Source organism: Carcharhinus amblyrhynchos, chromosome 7 (genome assembly GCF_965287045.1).
Source record: "Carcharhinus amblyrhynchos chromosome 7, sCarAmb.v2.hapA, whole genome shotgun sequence".
Classification (NCBI taxonomy): domain Eukaryota; kingdom Metazoa; phylum Chordata; class Chondrichthyes; order Carcharhiniformes; family Carcharhinidae; genus Carcharhinus; species Carcharhinus amblyrhynchos.
The window spans coordinates 19,543,354-19,560,484 of record NC_137330.1 but is presented as its reverse complement, the minus strand read 5'-3'; the positions used below and the strand labels follow the sequence as shown (position 1 = coordinate 19,560,484).

General features: G+C 42.6%; 1 protein-coding gene across 23 annotated transcripts in view; it reads left to right on the top strand.

The window, feature by feature from the left end:
• LOC145344815 (regulating synaptic membrane exocytosis protein 1-like) overlaps positions 1-17,131 on the top strand; it is a 743,305-nt gene that overhangs the window by 493,814 nt on the left and 232,360 nt on the right. For all 23 annotated transcript variants that reach the window (XM_080191997.1, XM_080192005.1, XM_080191995.1 and 20 more), the window contains 2 exons: positions 10,965-11,118; positions 11,408-11,533. In XM_080191997.1, coding sequence (XP_080048123.1) covers positions 10,965-11,118; positions 11,408-11,533 — 280 coding nt within the window. The remainder of the gene's footprint in view (positions 1-10,964; positions 11,119-11,407; positions 11,534-17,131) is intronic.

Here is a 17,131-nt window from a genome sequence, read left to right as displayed (position 1 = left end):
TCATTCCGCAAATCATACTTTTTCACAAGTTATTTGAATCTTTGAAGATGAAGAGTATTTCACTGTTTCAAGACACATTTAAAGATGTACAAATCATGCATAATGCAGAATTTTGCTGAACACATTTAAGATTTGCATTTTGGATTACTAAAAATCAAAGCAAAACCAAGCATACAATATTTCAGTCCAGGGTTTTTTGATTTAGCTTGGATTGATAAAAGAATACCATACCATATAATAAACTGGCACTATCAATAGGCACAGAGAGATTGTGATACAAGTTCAACTAAACTATCTCAAAACTGTAAATACAATGGTTAACACAGTCTCTTTCCCACACGTAAACTGTTAGTGAGGTTTATGTGCGAGAATACTTGTTGTTCTTTGTTGACATGTCACTCATCATATAGAATTTAGTTGTAAGTTTGCAAGGCTGCGCTTGAGATGTGGCAACTTGCTAGCAAGGGGTATGCTTTGGAAATGCGGCTATAGCATGGATTTTTGTGGTTTACACTACTACTCTGTGAGAATCCACATCTGGAGCAAAGCCCTGCAAAATGACCTTGCAAAATAAAAATGCCGCTGAACACAGTGATCTGAAATAACTGAGTTTGTTAGGTGCAGTTAAATTGATATTGTTAAACAAGTTCTGAACTTTAAAGAGATATAATTGATTAGACTTTCTGATTGGAAAGAAATTGAAGAAAATAAAAACAAATTTTGTTACAAAATTCATTCAATCATTTGTGCATGATACAGATTAGAACAATGATGGGACCTACCAGGATCTGAAGAGAAAATAGTTACATGCATCAAACAAAAACAATTATGTTGAAATTTCTGGATAACTTTAGGATTATCAATCGGATGTACTTTATTTGGTTAAAGCTTAAAATCATGATGCCTACCTGCAATTTAAGAATTACATCCTATACAAAGCAATGAGTTTTGGATTAAAGAACACAAAGATTACCCATAACAAATCGTTTCTCGTTGTCTGTTTCTTTTTATCATTAATTCCAATTTGAGGAATCTTTTGGTTTCACCCTGCCATCCCTCTGTCTAGGTAGGTCGTCATTGGGCAGTGCACTACAGCAGATTCTGTTTCTCTGCCACTCCAGTGGCAAAGGACTTTGATTGTGATCGGAACCTCACTGTATAATAGAGAGCAGATTAAAGATTCATCACATAAAAGTTTGCATTGAAAAGGAATTAAACTTAATGACATGAAAATGTAAGCTTCTCACCATATCCCTTCTTGCAATCTCTAGAAACTATTGAAATGCTTTTGAACTCGTATGCAGTCTTGTTCCATGGCCTTTCTTGACAACTTGTTTTTCAATTTGTCAAAATATTGACACAGATTTTCTAATTCCCAATATGTTTAACCAATGGTAGTTGACTTAAGAATAAAACCAGCTGAAAATTTTAAATACCCGTCTGACATTAGTTTATACATCTTTCTGACTTGAGCTGCTTGTCATAGGAAGCCTTTAGCATTCCCAACAGCTTTCTTGGATCAACTTTTTACATTTCTGTTATCATTCTGAAAACCTCAAGACCTTCTCTTTGCCAAGAAGAAAACAAGCCTGGAACTTTATGTTACATGATGTAAGCGTAAGCACAGATTTCAAAGGGAAGGTTAAAGGTGAGTGCATGAGTCTGAAAGACAAAGGAAACAAAAATTAGAACAAAAGAGTGTTTGACAGTGCTCAAGAGTAAGCACTTCAGAACAAGGAGTAAAGCAAATAAAACAGATGAGCAGAGGGCACAGATGATATCATAGCTATTACAGAAACATGGCTTACAGAGGGACAGGAATGGCCACTTGACATTCCCAGTTGCAGGGTTTTCTGACAAGATAGAGAGGGGGATAAAAATCTGGTTGAAGATACAGTTTTAACTGTGAGAAGAGATAATATGTTGGAATGATCAACAGATGAGGCCATATGGTTTGAACTAAGGAACAATAAAGGTGCAGTCACACGACTGAGAGACCTTCAAATAGTCAGAAGGAGATAGAAGAGCAAATATAGAGACATAAGAACATAAGAAATAGGAGCAGGAGTAGGCCATCTAGCCCTTCGAGTCTGCCCCGCCATTCAATAAGATCATGGCTGATCTGTCGTGGCTCAGTTCCACTTTCCCGCCCTCTCCCCATAACCCTTAATCCCCTCTCTTATCAAAAACCCATCAACCCGCGACTTAAAAATATTTAGCGAGGCAGCCTCCACCACTTCAACGGGCAGAGAATTCCAGAGATTCACCACCCTTTGAGTGAAGAAGTTCCTCCTCAACTCCGTTCTAAACCGCCCCCCCTTTATCTTGAGGCTGTGCCCCCTAGTCCTACCGTCTTTTTTGAGCAGGAAGAGTCTCTCCACCTCTATCCTATCCATCCCATTCATCATCTTATACGTCTCAATGAGATCTCCCCTCATTCTTCTAAACTCTAACGAGTACAAGCCTAGTTTATTCAGCCTCTCCTCATAGCTCAACCCCCTCAACTCCGGTATCAGCCTAGTAAACCTCCTCTGCACTCCCTCCAAGGCCAAAATATCTTTGCGCAGGTGCGGCGCCCAAAACTGCACACAGTACTCCAGCTGCGGCCTCACCAATGCCCTATACAGCCGCAGCAAGACCTCCCTACTTTTATATTCAATGCCCCTCGCTATGAAGGCCAGCATCCCATTCGCTGCATAAATCGCTGAGAAATGCAAAGACAGTGGAACAGCAATATGCAGGGATTTTATCAACTCCAATATTAACTGGGATAATTTTAGTGTGAAAGCAATGAGGAATCAAATTTCTTAAGGTGCATTCAGGAGAACCTCTTTGGCCAGTGAGTAGCACCAAGGAAGGGCATGGGTTCTGGACTTAACAAAGAACAAAGAAAATTACAGCACAGAAACAGGCTCTTCGGCCCTCCAAGCTTGCACCAACCATGCTGCCCGACTGAACTAAAACCCCCTATCCTTCGGGGTACCGTATCCCTTTATTCCCATCCTACTCATGTATTTGTCCAAACGCTCCTTAAGAGTCACTATCGTATCTACTTCCACTACCGCCCATGGCAGCGAATTCCAGGCACCCACCTCCCTCTGTGTAAAAACTTGCCTCATACATCTCCTATAAACCTTGCCCCTTGCACCTTAAATCTACGCTCCCTAGTAATTGACTCTTCCACCCTGGGAAAAAGCTTCTGACTATCCACTCTGTCCATGCCCCTCATAATCTTGTAGACTTCTATCAGGTCTCCCTCAACCTCCATTGTTCCAGTGAGAACAAACAAAGTTTCTCCAACCTCTCCTCATAGCTCATGGCCTCCATACTAGGCGACATCCTGGTAAATCTTTTCTGTACCCTTTTCAAAGCGTCCACATCCTTCTGGTAGTGTGGTGACCAGAATTAAACACTATATTCCAAGTGCGGCCTTAACTAAGGTTCTATAAAGCTGCACCATGACTTGCCAATTTTTAAACTCAATATCCCAGCGATGAAGGCAAGCATGCCATATGCTTTCTTGACTACCTTTTCCACCTGCATTGCCACTTTCAGTGACCTGTGTACCTGTACACCCAGATCCCTTTGCCTGTCAATACTCTTAAGAGTTTTGTCATTTACTGTAAATTTCCTATCTGTATTAGACCTTCCAAAATGCATTGCCTCACATTTGTCTGATTAACCTCCATCTGCATCTATCCGGTCTGTATCCTGCTGCATCCTCTGATGGTCCTCATCGTTATCTACAAATCCACCAACCTTTGTGTCGTCCGCAAACTTACTAATCATTCCAAGTTACGTTTTCCTCCAAGTCATTTATATGTATTATAAACAGTCTTCATTTTAGGATTATTTAAAATTATTCATTCATAGGATGTGAGATTTGCTGACTTGGGCATCGTTCATTTAAATGAAGCCGGGCAAATAGTGGAGTGTCCATGGAGAGAATTTTGTTGGTAGTGATCATAATTCAGTCAGTTTTTACATAATTATGAAAAGTTCAAAGATAAAACAAAGTTAAAGTTGTAAATTGAGCCAAGGGCAACTTTACTAAACTGAGGAGCAAAAGTGGACTGGAAACAGCTATTTAAAGGTAAATCAGTGAGAGAAATTAAAAAGGGAGATTTACAGGGTTTAATGTAAACATGTTTCCAACAAGAAAAATGGTGGCATAGCCAAATCTAGAGCCTTCTGGATATCTAAGAGCTGACTGAGGAGGGTAAAGTGGAAACAGAAAGCTTATGTCAGATACTTGAGAACTCGTGCAACAGGAAGCTGATTTAATTCAATTTGATTTTGTTTTAGCTAGGGTGTAGAGAAAGATCAATTTATGCGAGGCAGGTCCATTCAAAAGTCTGATGGCAGCAGAGAAGAAGCTGTTCTTGAGTCGGTTGGTATGTGTTCTCAGACTTTTGTATCTTTCTCCCGATGGAAGAAAGTGGAAGAGAGTATATCTGGAGTGCGTGGGGACCGTAATAATGCTGGCTGTTTTTCCAAGGTAGCGCGAGCTGTAGACAGAGTCAATGGATGGGAGGCTGGTTTGTGTAATGGACTGGACTTCATTCATGATCCTTTGCAGTTTCTTGCAATCTTGGGCAGAGCAGGAGCCATACCAAGCTGTGATACAACCAGAAAGAATGCTTTCTATGATGCATCTGTAAAACTTGATGAAAACCATCACTGGCATGCCAAATTTCCTTAGTCTTCTGAGAAAGTAGAAGTCTTCTTTCTTAACTATAGTGTTGGCCAGGGGGCGGATACCAGAATCGGTTATTGGTGATCTGGACATATAAAAACTTGAAGCTCTTCACCATTTCTACTTAGTCCCCATTGATGTAGACGGAAGTATGTTCTCCCCTATGCTTCCTAAAGCTGATGACTATCTCCTTCATGTCCCAAGATGTGTCGATTAGATGGGTTCATCCTGGTAAATTTGTGGGGTTACTGAGATAGGGTGTGGGAGAGGGCCTGGGAAAGATACACTTGTAGAGTTGCTGCAGATTCGTTGGACCAAATGGTTTTTTCTGCACTGTAGGGATTCTATGAATACCCATAGATCCCTGAAGGTAGCAGAACAAGTTGACATAGTTAAGAAAGTGTCTGGAATCATTTCATTATTAGCCGAGGTATAGAATAAGAGCAGGGAAATTAAGCTGGAACTGTATAACCATTAGATCAGCCACAACTTGAGTACTGTGTGCAGTTCTGGTCACCTCTTTATAAAAGGTTGTACTTGCACCAGAGAGGGTACAGAGCAAACCGACAAGGATGTTGCCAGAACTGGAAAGTGGCAGCTATGAGATTAGATAGGCTTGGGTTATTCTCCTCAGAATAGAGAAGACTGAGAGGAGGTTTAATTTTAATGTCCAAATTGTAAGGGGCTAAGATAGAGTGGATGGAAAGGATAGAGTGGATAGAAAGGGCAGCATGATGGCATTGTTGCCTCACAGCGTCAGGTTCAATTCCAGCCATGGGTAACTGTCTGTGCGGGATTTGCATATTCTCTCCTTATCTGTGTTGGTTTCCTCCAGGTGCTCTGGTTTCCTCCCAGAGTCCAAAGTGGGTTAGGTTGATTGGCTATGCTAAATTGCCCCTTAGTGTCAGAGAGATTAGCAGAGTAAATATGTGTGGTTATGGGGATAGAGTCTAGGTGGGATTGTTGTCAGTGTGTTTCTGATGGGCTGAATGTCCTTTTTCTGCACTGTAAGAATTCTATGACTGATTAAGAGGCTTGGTAGAGTGATGGAAAGGAAAATCTTTCACCGTTGGTGAAAGATCAGTGACTCAAGAGCATAGATTGAAAGTGATTGGGAGAAGGATTAGTATGGAAACATTTTTCACCGAGAAGATTATGGGGGCCTGGAACTCACTGCCTGGAGTGGAGGCAGAAACTCTCACTCCTTCAAAAGATGCCTGGGTGTGCACCTCAAGTCCTGTAATGTCAGGACAACTGACCAAGAGTCAGAAAATGGGTTTACACTAGAAGACTTCTTTCTCAGCTGTTAGAGACTTAAGGGCAGAGTGGCCTCTTTCTGTGCCATGAGGTTTTCTACACTTCTAACTTTTCTAAATCTTTGAGAAGGAGCAATATACAGAATGTGAGTAGATGGGTAGGAGAATAGCAGTACTTGAATTCCTCCCTAGGATAGCCAGCATTGTGGGCCTATTGGCCTCCTACTGCCACAATTCAATGATTATAACAGAGAACTAAGGTCAGTTAATTGTAAAATATTGAATATCAGGAATGGGTTAAAAAATCCAATACTCAAACATTAAAGAGTAATTTAGAAAGAGAAGAAACCATTCATGAAACCTTTGATTTTGACTGTTGTAGAAGTTGCTTTGCAACACACCCAGGCATGTTCTCCTATTGATAATCAGCCTGACAGGGCTGGAGAGTTTTGACTTGGCCTGGATAAATGGGCAGAATTCTCCCATCCCACCCACAGTGGCTTTGGTGCTGGGTGGAAGCAGAGAATCTTAGCGGGAGTGAAAAAAATCACAAATCTGCTGGTGTAAAGTCCCATTGCAATTCTCCCAAAGAAGGGTTAATTATGGGACGGTCTTCCCACTGGCAGGTGGTGTGGAGGCGATGGCCTAATGGTATTATCACTAGGCAATTAATTCAGAGATCCAGCTATTGTTCTGAGGGCCTTGGTTTGAATCCCATCATGCGAGATGGTAAAATTTGAATTCAATAAAAAATATCTGGAATTAAAAATCTACTGATGGTCATGAAACTATTGTCAATTGTCAAAAAAAACCCATCTGGTTCACCAATGCTCTTTAGGGAAGGAAATCTGCCATCCTTACCCGGTCTGGCCTAGATGTGATTCCAGAGCCACAGCAATGTGGTTGACTCTTAACTACTCGCAGGCAATTAGAAATGGGCAATAAATGCTGGCCAGCCAGTGACGCTATGGAACAATTTGTTACACCAATTAGCCTAATAGCACATCTTTGGGGTGTGGGAGGAAGCCGGAGCACCCGGAGAAAACCCACGCAAGCACGGGGAGAATGCGTAAACTCCCACAGACACTGGCCCAAATCCATGTATCTGCACAGCAAACAGTGATAGTCACTGAGCTGTCGTGTTGCCCAGCATCTGGTCCAGTTTAAGCGTACACTAATGACGTGAAGTACTAGGCTATTCTTAAAACAACCAAGAGCAGCCCTCGTACGATCCATCGCGTGTACGCCCCTTGTTGGACCATATCCCTCTATTCCTATTCCATTCATGTATTTGTCAAGACGCCCCTTAAAAGTCACTATCGTATCCGCTTCCACTAACTTCCCTGATGACGAGTTCCAGGCACCCACTATTCTCTGTGTAAAAAATCTGCCTCGTACATTTCCTTTAAACCTTGCCCCTCACACTTAAACCTGTGCCCCCTGAGTAATTGACTCTTCCACCCTTGGAAAAAGTTTCTGACTATCCACTCTGTCCATGTCTTTTATAATCTTGTAGACTTCATTCAGTTCACTCCTCAACCTCCATCGTTCCAGTGAGAACAAACCAAGTTTCTTCAACTTCTCCTCATAACTAATGCCCCCCATACCAGGCAACATCCGGTAAATCTTTTCTGTACCCTTTCCAAAGCCTCCGAATCCTTCTGGTAGTGTGGCGACCGAAATTGAACACTATATTCCAAGTGCGGCCTAACTAAGATTCTTTAAAGCTGCAACATGACTTGCCAATTTTTAAACTCAATGCCCCAGCCAATGAAGGCAAGCATGCCATATCCCTTCTCAACTAACTTCTCCTCCTGCATTGCCACTTCCAGTGACCTGTGTACCTCTACACCCAGATCCCTTTGCTTATCAATACTCTTAAGGATTCTGCCACTTACTGTATATTTCCTATCTATATTAGACTTTCCAAAATGCATTACCTCATATTTGTCTGGATTAAACTCAATCTGCCATCTCTCTTCCCAAGTCTCCAACCGATCTACATCCTGCTGTATCCCCTGATGTTCCTCATCGCTAACTGCAAATCCACCAATCTTTGTGTCGTCCGCAAACTTACTAATCAAATCAGTTACATTTTCCTCCAAATCATTTATATATATTACAAACAGAAAAGGTTCCAGCACTATCCCTGAGGAACACCACTTGTCACAGCCCTCCATTCAGAAATGCACCCTTCCGCTGCTACCTTCTGTCCTCTTTGACCGAGCCAGTTTTGTATCCACCTTGCCAGCTCACCTCTGATCCCATGCGACTTCATCTTCTGCACCAGTCTGCCACGAGGGACCCTGTCAGAGACCTTACTGAAGTCCATGTAGACAACATCCACTGCCTATCCTCACCAATCATCTTCGTCACTTCCTCGAAAAACTCGATTAAGTTCGTAAGACACGACTTTCTCTTCACAAAACCAATTTGCCTCCCACTAATACGTCCACTTATTTCCAAGTGGGAATAAATCCTGAATTGAAGAATCCTCTCTAATAATTTCCCAACACTGATGAGAGCTCGTAGGCCTGTAATTACCTGGTTTATTCTTGCTACCCTTCTTAAATAATGGAACAACATTGGCTATTCGAACAATGATGAACAATGGAAACCTCTGGAAGTGATGGTGCACACAGCCCCTAGAGGGGATGGGTGCTGGTCTAAGTGAGGCACGGACACCTCACAGGTGATGGTTGTGGTGAGGAGTCCGCCATCACAATGACCATCTAGTTTGGTGGGGGAGGCTTAAGAATAACAAGAGACACCTCAGAAACATGCATACAGTGAGGAAGGGTTGAACTCTGAGCTGTAAGACAGGTGCAGCACAACCACTTTGACGTGCAGGTAAGTTGGAATCTTTCAAAACTGAGAGTAAGATCAGTTCTGTATTGGAGGGGTATAATGAAGTGTGGGAGGCACGCTAAGCTGGGTTCTGGGGCTCCTCGGAATGTATGCTCACTTGTTGGTGCTGCGACGGCAGACAGGGTTCAGATTTATTATACGGGATGCATGCCTCATTGTCCAGGAAGCTATAGAAAGCCAAATTTTTAATTTAGCCTTTGAAGGGAATCAACACAACTCAATAGCTTCAGGTCACAACTTGAAAAGCTATGCAGTGGAAGACAGGAAAGAAGGTTTGGGGAGTGAAGGGGGCATAGCTGCATCAATTCTTACATCAAACTTCCAGGGAAGTCATGTGTTAACAATTAATGCCATTCTTGAGCAAACGAATGCTCTTAGTCCATATAAGAATCCATACAAACCCTACAATGCAGAAGGAGGTCATTTGGTCTATTGTGTCTGCACTGATTCAGAAAGAACATCTTACCTGTAAACCCACACATTTACCATGGCCAATTCACCTAAGCTACACATCTTTGGACACCAAAGGGCCCCCCAGGTTTGGCCTTTAAGGGGACAAAAGGAAGAAATATGGTAACGGGATGGAGCAGAGGTTGGGTGAAATGCATGTTTGTGTGTGTGTGGTGAACCCTGTCCAGAATGGACAGATTGGAGTGGGAGCAACAAGAAAGATGGGATGGTGATGTTGTGAAAGTCTTGTTGAGAGACTGACTGTTGATTATGTGCCCCCGACATTGAATGTATGAAATCCATAAAGGGAGCGGCCATTTGAGTACATGATGCCATGCTGAGAGTTTGATAGTGGCATGAACTGAGAGGGGGCTTATTCTGGCAGAATGGATGAGATCATTCTGCTTCCTGCACTAAATGACATTTCACGAGCATGTTACAGCCACACTGACTTCAGGCCAGAGACATGAGGTTGATGTTTGTCTTTGCACTGTACCTGGGGCAGAGCAAATGCCAGTGGGCCCAGGTTTCCCAAATGAAAGCCCTCGTGGTGAAAGCTGGTGCTGCCTTTTCCCTCTGAGCTGCTGATATCCTGCAGGGCCTGGTGAAGACAGCTGGGCTGGAGAAAGTCATACGAATGTTCTGGATTAGTATTTAAATATGGCATTGAGACCTTCAAACCTGCCAGCTAAGGGCAGGCAGACAAATCAGCTGCCACACGTCAGGAGGTCCACCTGGCCTGTACATAATTATTTCCAAGCACAGGATCTGGTGCAGGATCCCGTTAGTCTGACCAGCAGTTCAGGCACCACCGAGCTGCCCTCCACCACACATCTCAAAATGGAAGAATTCTGCCTGTTGTTTTCATTGACACTCCCGTTGTCTTGGGACTCAAAACTGGTCCATCCCACTGCTTTCTGATCTTAAACAGCCCCTTTAATATACTACTTTTACGTTCACTAAATGCATCATGCGCTATGTAAAATAAATCAAACTTCTTAAAATAAATTGCATTATATGGCTGCTTAGGACTTCACTCAGACAACAGAAAGATGAGTTTGTGATGAAATCTCTCGCATGAGTTAACTGTAGTTTCAAATACTATATTGTTTAATAATACTGTTCCTGTACTTACATTTAATACAGCATTGCTTGCTCAAATAACATTGTCACACAGTAACTAGTAGTAATCATATTCTTTATGAAGGAAGTGACACTTAGATAGTTTTCAACACATACTTACTCCCTAACTGCCTTCCTGCTTGAGCTCCACAGGTGAACTGCTGTAGAGCACACACCCTTAGAAACACGATTTCTGAGTGATTGCAACCTGCATGGCTTTGCTTTACCTAACGTAGATGTTTGCATGGCCTCTGAACTTGTCCATGTGTGAAGCGAAAGTTGGTGCCTTTCCCATTGTTTTTGATAATAATTTTATATCATACAACTATAATAGTCCCATAACACTTCATTTTTGTTATAGGCTGTTTTAATGCTCATGGTTTGCATGCATTTCAAGGAGTGCCTCATAATTAAAAGACATAAAAGTGATGACCAAAAAGGGAAGTTGAATGGAATCACACTTTTAAGTTCTTGTTACATTAAAGTTCAGCTTTGTAGTTGCAAGTGCTATTATTGACTAATGTTCTTAGAAGCAAACATTTTATTGTTATTTTTGGCATTTATACCAACAGATTATAGGACTAGCAGTAGAGAAAGTAGATCAAGCACACTAACTGTTCCAGATCAGCAGAGAAGCCCACAGCATCGTTCTCGTTCTGTCTCCCCTCACCGTGGTGACGACCAGGGCAGGACCCGGTCACGTTTACCCAATGTCCCACTACAGAGGTGTGTTTTCATTCTTCACAATACTTGTTTTAGTTTATTAAATTTTGGGCAGAACTTTATTCATGTTTTATCTTCACTTCTTTTGTATGTCAGTTAAAGATTTGTTTTGATTGAAAACAGGCTGTTACCTGCACGGAATTAAAGGAACTTTGGGGGAAATGGCAAAATATGTTCATCTATATTAGGTGTATAAATTTCTTGTATTAAACAGTTTTCCATCGAGATGAGTCATTTTCGAGACAGAATTTCCACATGTAATATAGTTTTGGCAACTTTCTCTATTCAACAGGAGTTTGGATGAAATCCATCAAAGTCGACGATCTCGTTCTCCTACCCGTTACCAAGATGTGTCTCGCAGTCCAGTCGAACATAGGCCTAAGCACATAGACAGTTATTACACATATGAAAGAGACAGGTACAGTGTTAAGCAAAATTATTCTAGTCTCCTCTTGTCTCTGTTTGGTTTCTTGATGCAAACTTTAAATGCAAAATTATCAATGTTACTTTCTTTTTAGTGTTTGAAAATAATCCCACCGATCTAATCTTCCATTCCTGCAATAATATTTTGCAAAATGATAAGGTCATAATGTTTGTGAATCATTTGGTAGCTGAATTTTCCAATGATCATTTCAAATCTGTACTTTGGTGTCAGTTTGCTGTAAGCTCCAATGCACCATTTGACGTACTTTCCAATTCTCCAATTATCCTGTTAAATCAAGATTCAACACACAATTAAGAATCTGCTGGTAAAATAACAGTGATTTGAATGAACACAACATTATGGGCTGTATTTCACAACTGCCTGAGTATGGGTTGGCAGGCAGGAGGACCCATAAAGTTGGGCACCATATCATGGACATGTCCAGTGGAATGGGACGCATCAAGAGACCTTGTCCATCTGTAGAGGCCTTCTAGCTAAAAGGCCTTTAAGGACCATATCCTACTGCTGCTGGAACTAAACTAACAGTGGGAGAAGTCCAAGCCAAACATTCAAGCCTGATAACTGTTACACAACTAGCTGGTGGTAGGCAGCGAGGAAGGAATCTACTTAACATCGAGCTTTTAGGCTTTCCCTCCCTCCTTGGCTTGCCTCTCCTGAAGCCTGTCTATCTGAGCCCCCATCTCCTTTACCTGGGTCTTCTTGTGAAATCGTCTCTCAGTTAACTGCAATTTACCTCATGGTTCCTCATCATTCCCAAGGATGATCACCACTCTAATGGCACTACTGGAAGCAGGAGCTGCTGGAAATTTGATAGGCTGGCAGCTATCGGAGGCAGTACTACCTGCTCAGGTGAGGGTAGAGGTTTTGCCATAAACTATTTAAAAGCTGTTCAATTGCTACGGGACGAGTCAGTGAAACACCATCAGCCTCCAGAACTAAGGTTCATATAACAATTATAACTACAAATTAACGACGCCCCAAAGAATTAGGACAGCTTTTTAATAACATTGGGATCACTTCTAACTGCAATTGCATGCCTGCAGGTAGTCATTGCTCCAAGAGGCATTTTAAAAAATATTTTCCAGCATTTCTCTCTTTTTCCATTCTCCCTTAATCGTATTGTGCTCTCCCACTCTCCTCTTCATAGATTGAGTTTGATTCCAACTGACCGGATCCCCTCCATTACACCAATTTGTTTCTCCATCTTCATTTTCATTGCCTCAGGAAATAAGCAGATGCTTTGAATAGTTAACAACATCCCAATTTCCTGTTGACTTCACATTTGTGAGATAAATGATGTACATCCCAAGATCTGTTAAAAATTATCAATTTACAGCCCCAGAAAGTCCTGGCCTAATGAACACAAAGATGAAAAACCAAATTCTGGATCCACACACTGTGCTGTCTCCCTCTCCAGTGAACACTGAGCCCAGATACACACACTGTGACCTCTCCCTCTCCAGTGAATCCTGTGCCCAGTCCCACATACAGTGATCTATCCCCTCCATATACACAGCAAATTTCCACACACTGTGATCTCTCTGTCTCTGCAGTGAATCATAAATCATGCAGCACGGAAGACACCCTTCGGCCCATCAAGTCCGCATCGACACATAAACACCTGAACTCCCATCTAATCCCATCTGCCAGCACTTGGCCATAGCCCTGAATGTTATGATATGCCAAGTACTCATTCAGGTACCTTTTAAAGGATGTGAGGCAACCTGCCTCTCCAACCTCCCAGGAAGCACATTCCAGACCATCACTACCCTCTGAGTAGCCACAGTAAGAAGTCTCACAACACAGATTTATTTTGGTAGCACGAGCTTTTGGAGTGCTGTTCCTTCATTAGCAACACTCTGACAGCTCATGCTACCAAATAAACCTGTTGGACTTTAACCTGGTGTTATGAGACTTCTTACTGTGCCCACCACAGTCCACATCATGGCATCTCCACATCATGGTTACCCTTTGGATAAAAAACCTTTTCCTCACACTCCCCCCTCAACCTCCTAATCCTCACCTTGAACCTATGCCCCCTCACAATTGACCCTTCAACTAAGGGGAACAGTTGCTCCTTATCTATTCTGTCCAAGTTTTTCATAATCCTGTGCACCTCGATGAGGTCGCCCCTCAGTCTTCTCTGCTCCAAAGAAAACAACTCAAGTCTACGCAACTGCTCTTCATAACTTAAATGTTCCACCCCAGGCAGCATCCTGATGAATCTCCTCTGCACCTCCTCCAGTGCAATCACATCCTTACGATAATGTGGCGACCAGAACTTCATAGAGGATTCTAGCTGTGGCCTCACCAAAGTTCTATACAACTCCCAACATGACTTTCCCGTTTTTGTAATCTTTACACCAACTGATAAAGGCAAATGTTTATACTAACATGCCTTTCCGCTTTCAGAGATCTGTGGACAAACATGCCAAAGCCCTTTTGTTCCACAGAACTTCCAAGTGTCCTACCATTCATTGAGTACTTTCTTGTTAAATTACTCTCTCACAGTTTTCAAGATTTAATTCCATCTGCCACTTATCTGCCAATTTGACCCTTCTAACTTCTTGTAGCCCATGACACTTTCTGCCTCACTGTTAATCACCTGTCCAATTTTTGTGTCATCCGCAGACACAGTAATCAATGTAATTTATATAACTGATGAATAATAGGGAGCCCAACACAGATCCTTTGGTACCCAACTAGACACCGGCTTCCAGTCACTAAAGCAGCCTTCTGTCATCACCCTCTGTCTCCTATAACCGAGCCAGTTTTGAATCCACTTCATCAAAATACCCTGCATCCCATGTGAATTTACCCGCTTTACAAGTCTCCCATGTGGGACCTTGTCAAAGGCTTTGTTGTAATCCGTATAAACTACATCGACTGCACGATCCTCATCTACACACCTGGTCACCTCAAAAAATTCAATCAAATTTGATCGGCTTGATCTCCCTCTGATGAAGCCATGCTGACTATCTCTGATCAGGCTTTGCCTCTCCGAGTGGTGATAGATTCACTCTTTCAGAGGTTTCTCTAATAGTTTCCCGACCACTGACGTGAGACTCACTGGATTTCCTCCGAGTGCTCCAGTTTCCCTCCAAGTCCAAAGATGTGTGGGTTAGGTTGATTGGCCATGCTAAATTGACCCTAGTCGGGGTGGGGATTAGCAGGGTAAGTGTGTGAGGTTACAGGAATAGGGCTTGGATGGGATTGTGGTCGGTACAGACTTGATGGGCCAAATGATCTCCTTCTGTATTCTGTGATTAATGTTGGGAAAGTTGAAATCACCTAATATAAGAACATAAGAAGTAGGAGCAGGAGTAGTCCAATTCCACAGACTGTGATGTCTCCCTCTCCCCAGTTATACTGATCCAGTTCCACATACTGTAATCTCACTCTCTGCACACACACTGTGATCTCTCGCTGGTGAATACTGAACCCAGTTCCACACACTGTGATCGCACTTTCTACTGAATAGTGGTCAGTGACACACACTGTGATCTCATAGGAATCATAGAAACACTTCAGTGCAGAAAGAGGCCATTCAGTCCATTAAGTCTGCATCGACCACAATCCCACCCAGGCCCTACCCCATATCCCTACATATTTTACCCACTAATCCCTCCTCATCTACGCATCTCTGGATACTAAGAGGAAATTCTTTTTTAGCGTGGCCAATCAACCTAACCTGCACATCTTTAGACTGTGGAAGGAAACCGGAGCACCTGGAAGGAACCCACGCAGACACGAGGAAAATGTGCAAACTCCACATAGACAGTGACCTGAACTGGGAATCGAATCCTGGTCCCTGGAGCTGTGAAGCAGCAATGCTAATCACTGTGCTACCATACTGCCCAGACCATCTCTTTCTCGCCAATGAATGTAGAGCCCAGTTTCAATTGCTGTGACCTCTCCGTCTCCTCTCATTCTGCAGTGAATACAAAGCTCAGTTCCAGTTCCAGAATACAAAGCTCAGTTCCAGAAACTGTGGTCTCCCTCTCCAGTAAATACTGAACACAGTTGCACAGAGTGATATCTCTCCCCATCGAATAATGCAATTCCAGTAACTGTGATCTCTCCCTCTCACTCTGCAGCGAATACAGAGCTCAGTTCCACTCCCTGATCTCTCTCTTCCTCAAGTGAAAACAGAGTCCAGTTCCAAATGCAATGATCTCTCCCTCTTGCTGTCCAGTGAATGAAGAGCCTAGTTCCACACATTGTGATCTTTCTATCCAGTGAACCTTTTTAGCCCTCCTAATTCCTTCCTTAAGTTCCTTTCTACTTTCTGTATATTCTTCAATGGCTTCAGCTGTCCGAAACATTTTAGATCTTATGAATGCTTTTTCTTTTTGACAAGGCTCATAATATCCCTTGTTATCCAGGGTTCTTAATACTTGTCACACTTATCCTTCATCCTCACAGATACATGCCAGTCCTGAATCCCAATCAACTGACATTTGAAAGATTCCCACATGTTGGATATTGATTTACACTCAAACAGCCTTCCCAGTCTACATTCTCCAGATCCTGCCTAATGTTGTTGTAATTAGTCTTCCCCCAATTTAATACTTTTGCCCGAGGACCACTCTTGTCCTTATCCATAAGCATGATCACTGTTCCTGAAATGCTCTCTTACTAAAATTTCAATCACTTGGTCAGCTCATCCCCAATACCAAGTCTAATATGGCTCCTTGCTGAGTTGGGCTATTTATATACTGTTTCAAGAAATTCTCCTGGACACTTTTTACAAATTCTGCCCCATCCAAACCTCTAGCAGTGGATGAGTCTAGTCAATATAGGGAAAATTAAAATCACCCACCACAACAACACTGTTGCTTTTGCATCTTCCCAAATCTCCTGCTGGCTGTTGGGAGATGATAAACCCCCAACATTGCGACTACACCCTTCCTATCCCTAAGCTCGACTCATATTGCCTCGCTGCCTGAACCCTTCAAGGTATCCTCCCTCAGTACAGTTGTGATATTCTCCTTAACCTGTAATGCAACTCCCCCACCCTTTTTACAACCCCCTCTATCCTGCCTGAAGCATCTAAATCCTGAATGTTTAGCTGCCAATCCTCTCCTGCTTCCAGCCAAGTCTCTGTAATAGCACCAACAACATAGTTCCAAGTGCTAATCCAAGCCCTTAAGCTCATCTGTTCTACCTGTTATTCTCCTTACGTTGAAATTAATGGACTTCAGACCACCAATCCCGTTGTGTTCAATCTCTACTCCCTGACTGCTCTTCTTAATCTTGCTGGCCTTACTCTGTAGCTCTCTCAGTTATTTCTCCTGCCCTGGTTCCCACCTCCCTGCCATACTAGTTTAAACTCTCCTGAGCGACTCTAGCAAATCTACCTGTCAGGATATTGGTGCCTCTTCAGTTAAGGTGTAACAGGTCCTTCTTGTACTGGACACCTGTCCCGGAAGAAATCCCAATGATCAAGATATCTGAGCCCCTCCTTCCTACAACAGCTCTGTAGCCACTTGTTTAGTTGCACTATCTTCCTATTCCTAGTCTCACTGGTACATGGCACAGGAAGTAATCCTGAGATTACAACCCTGGAGG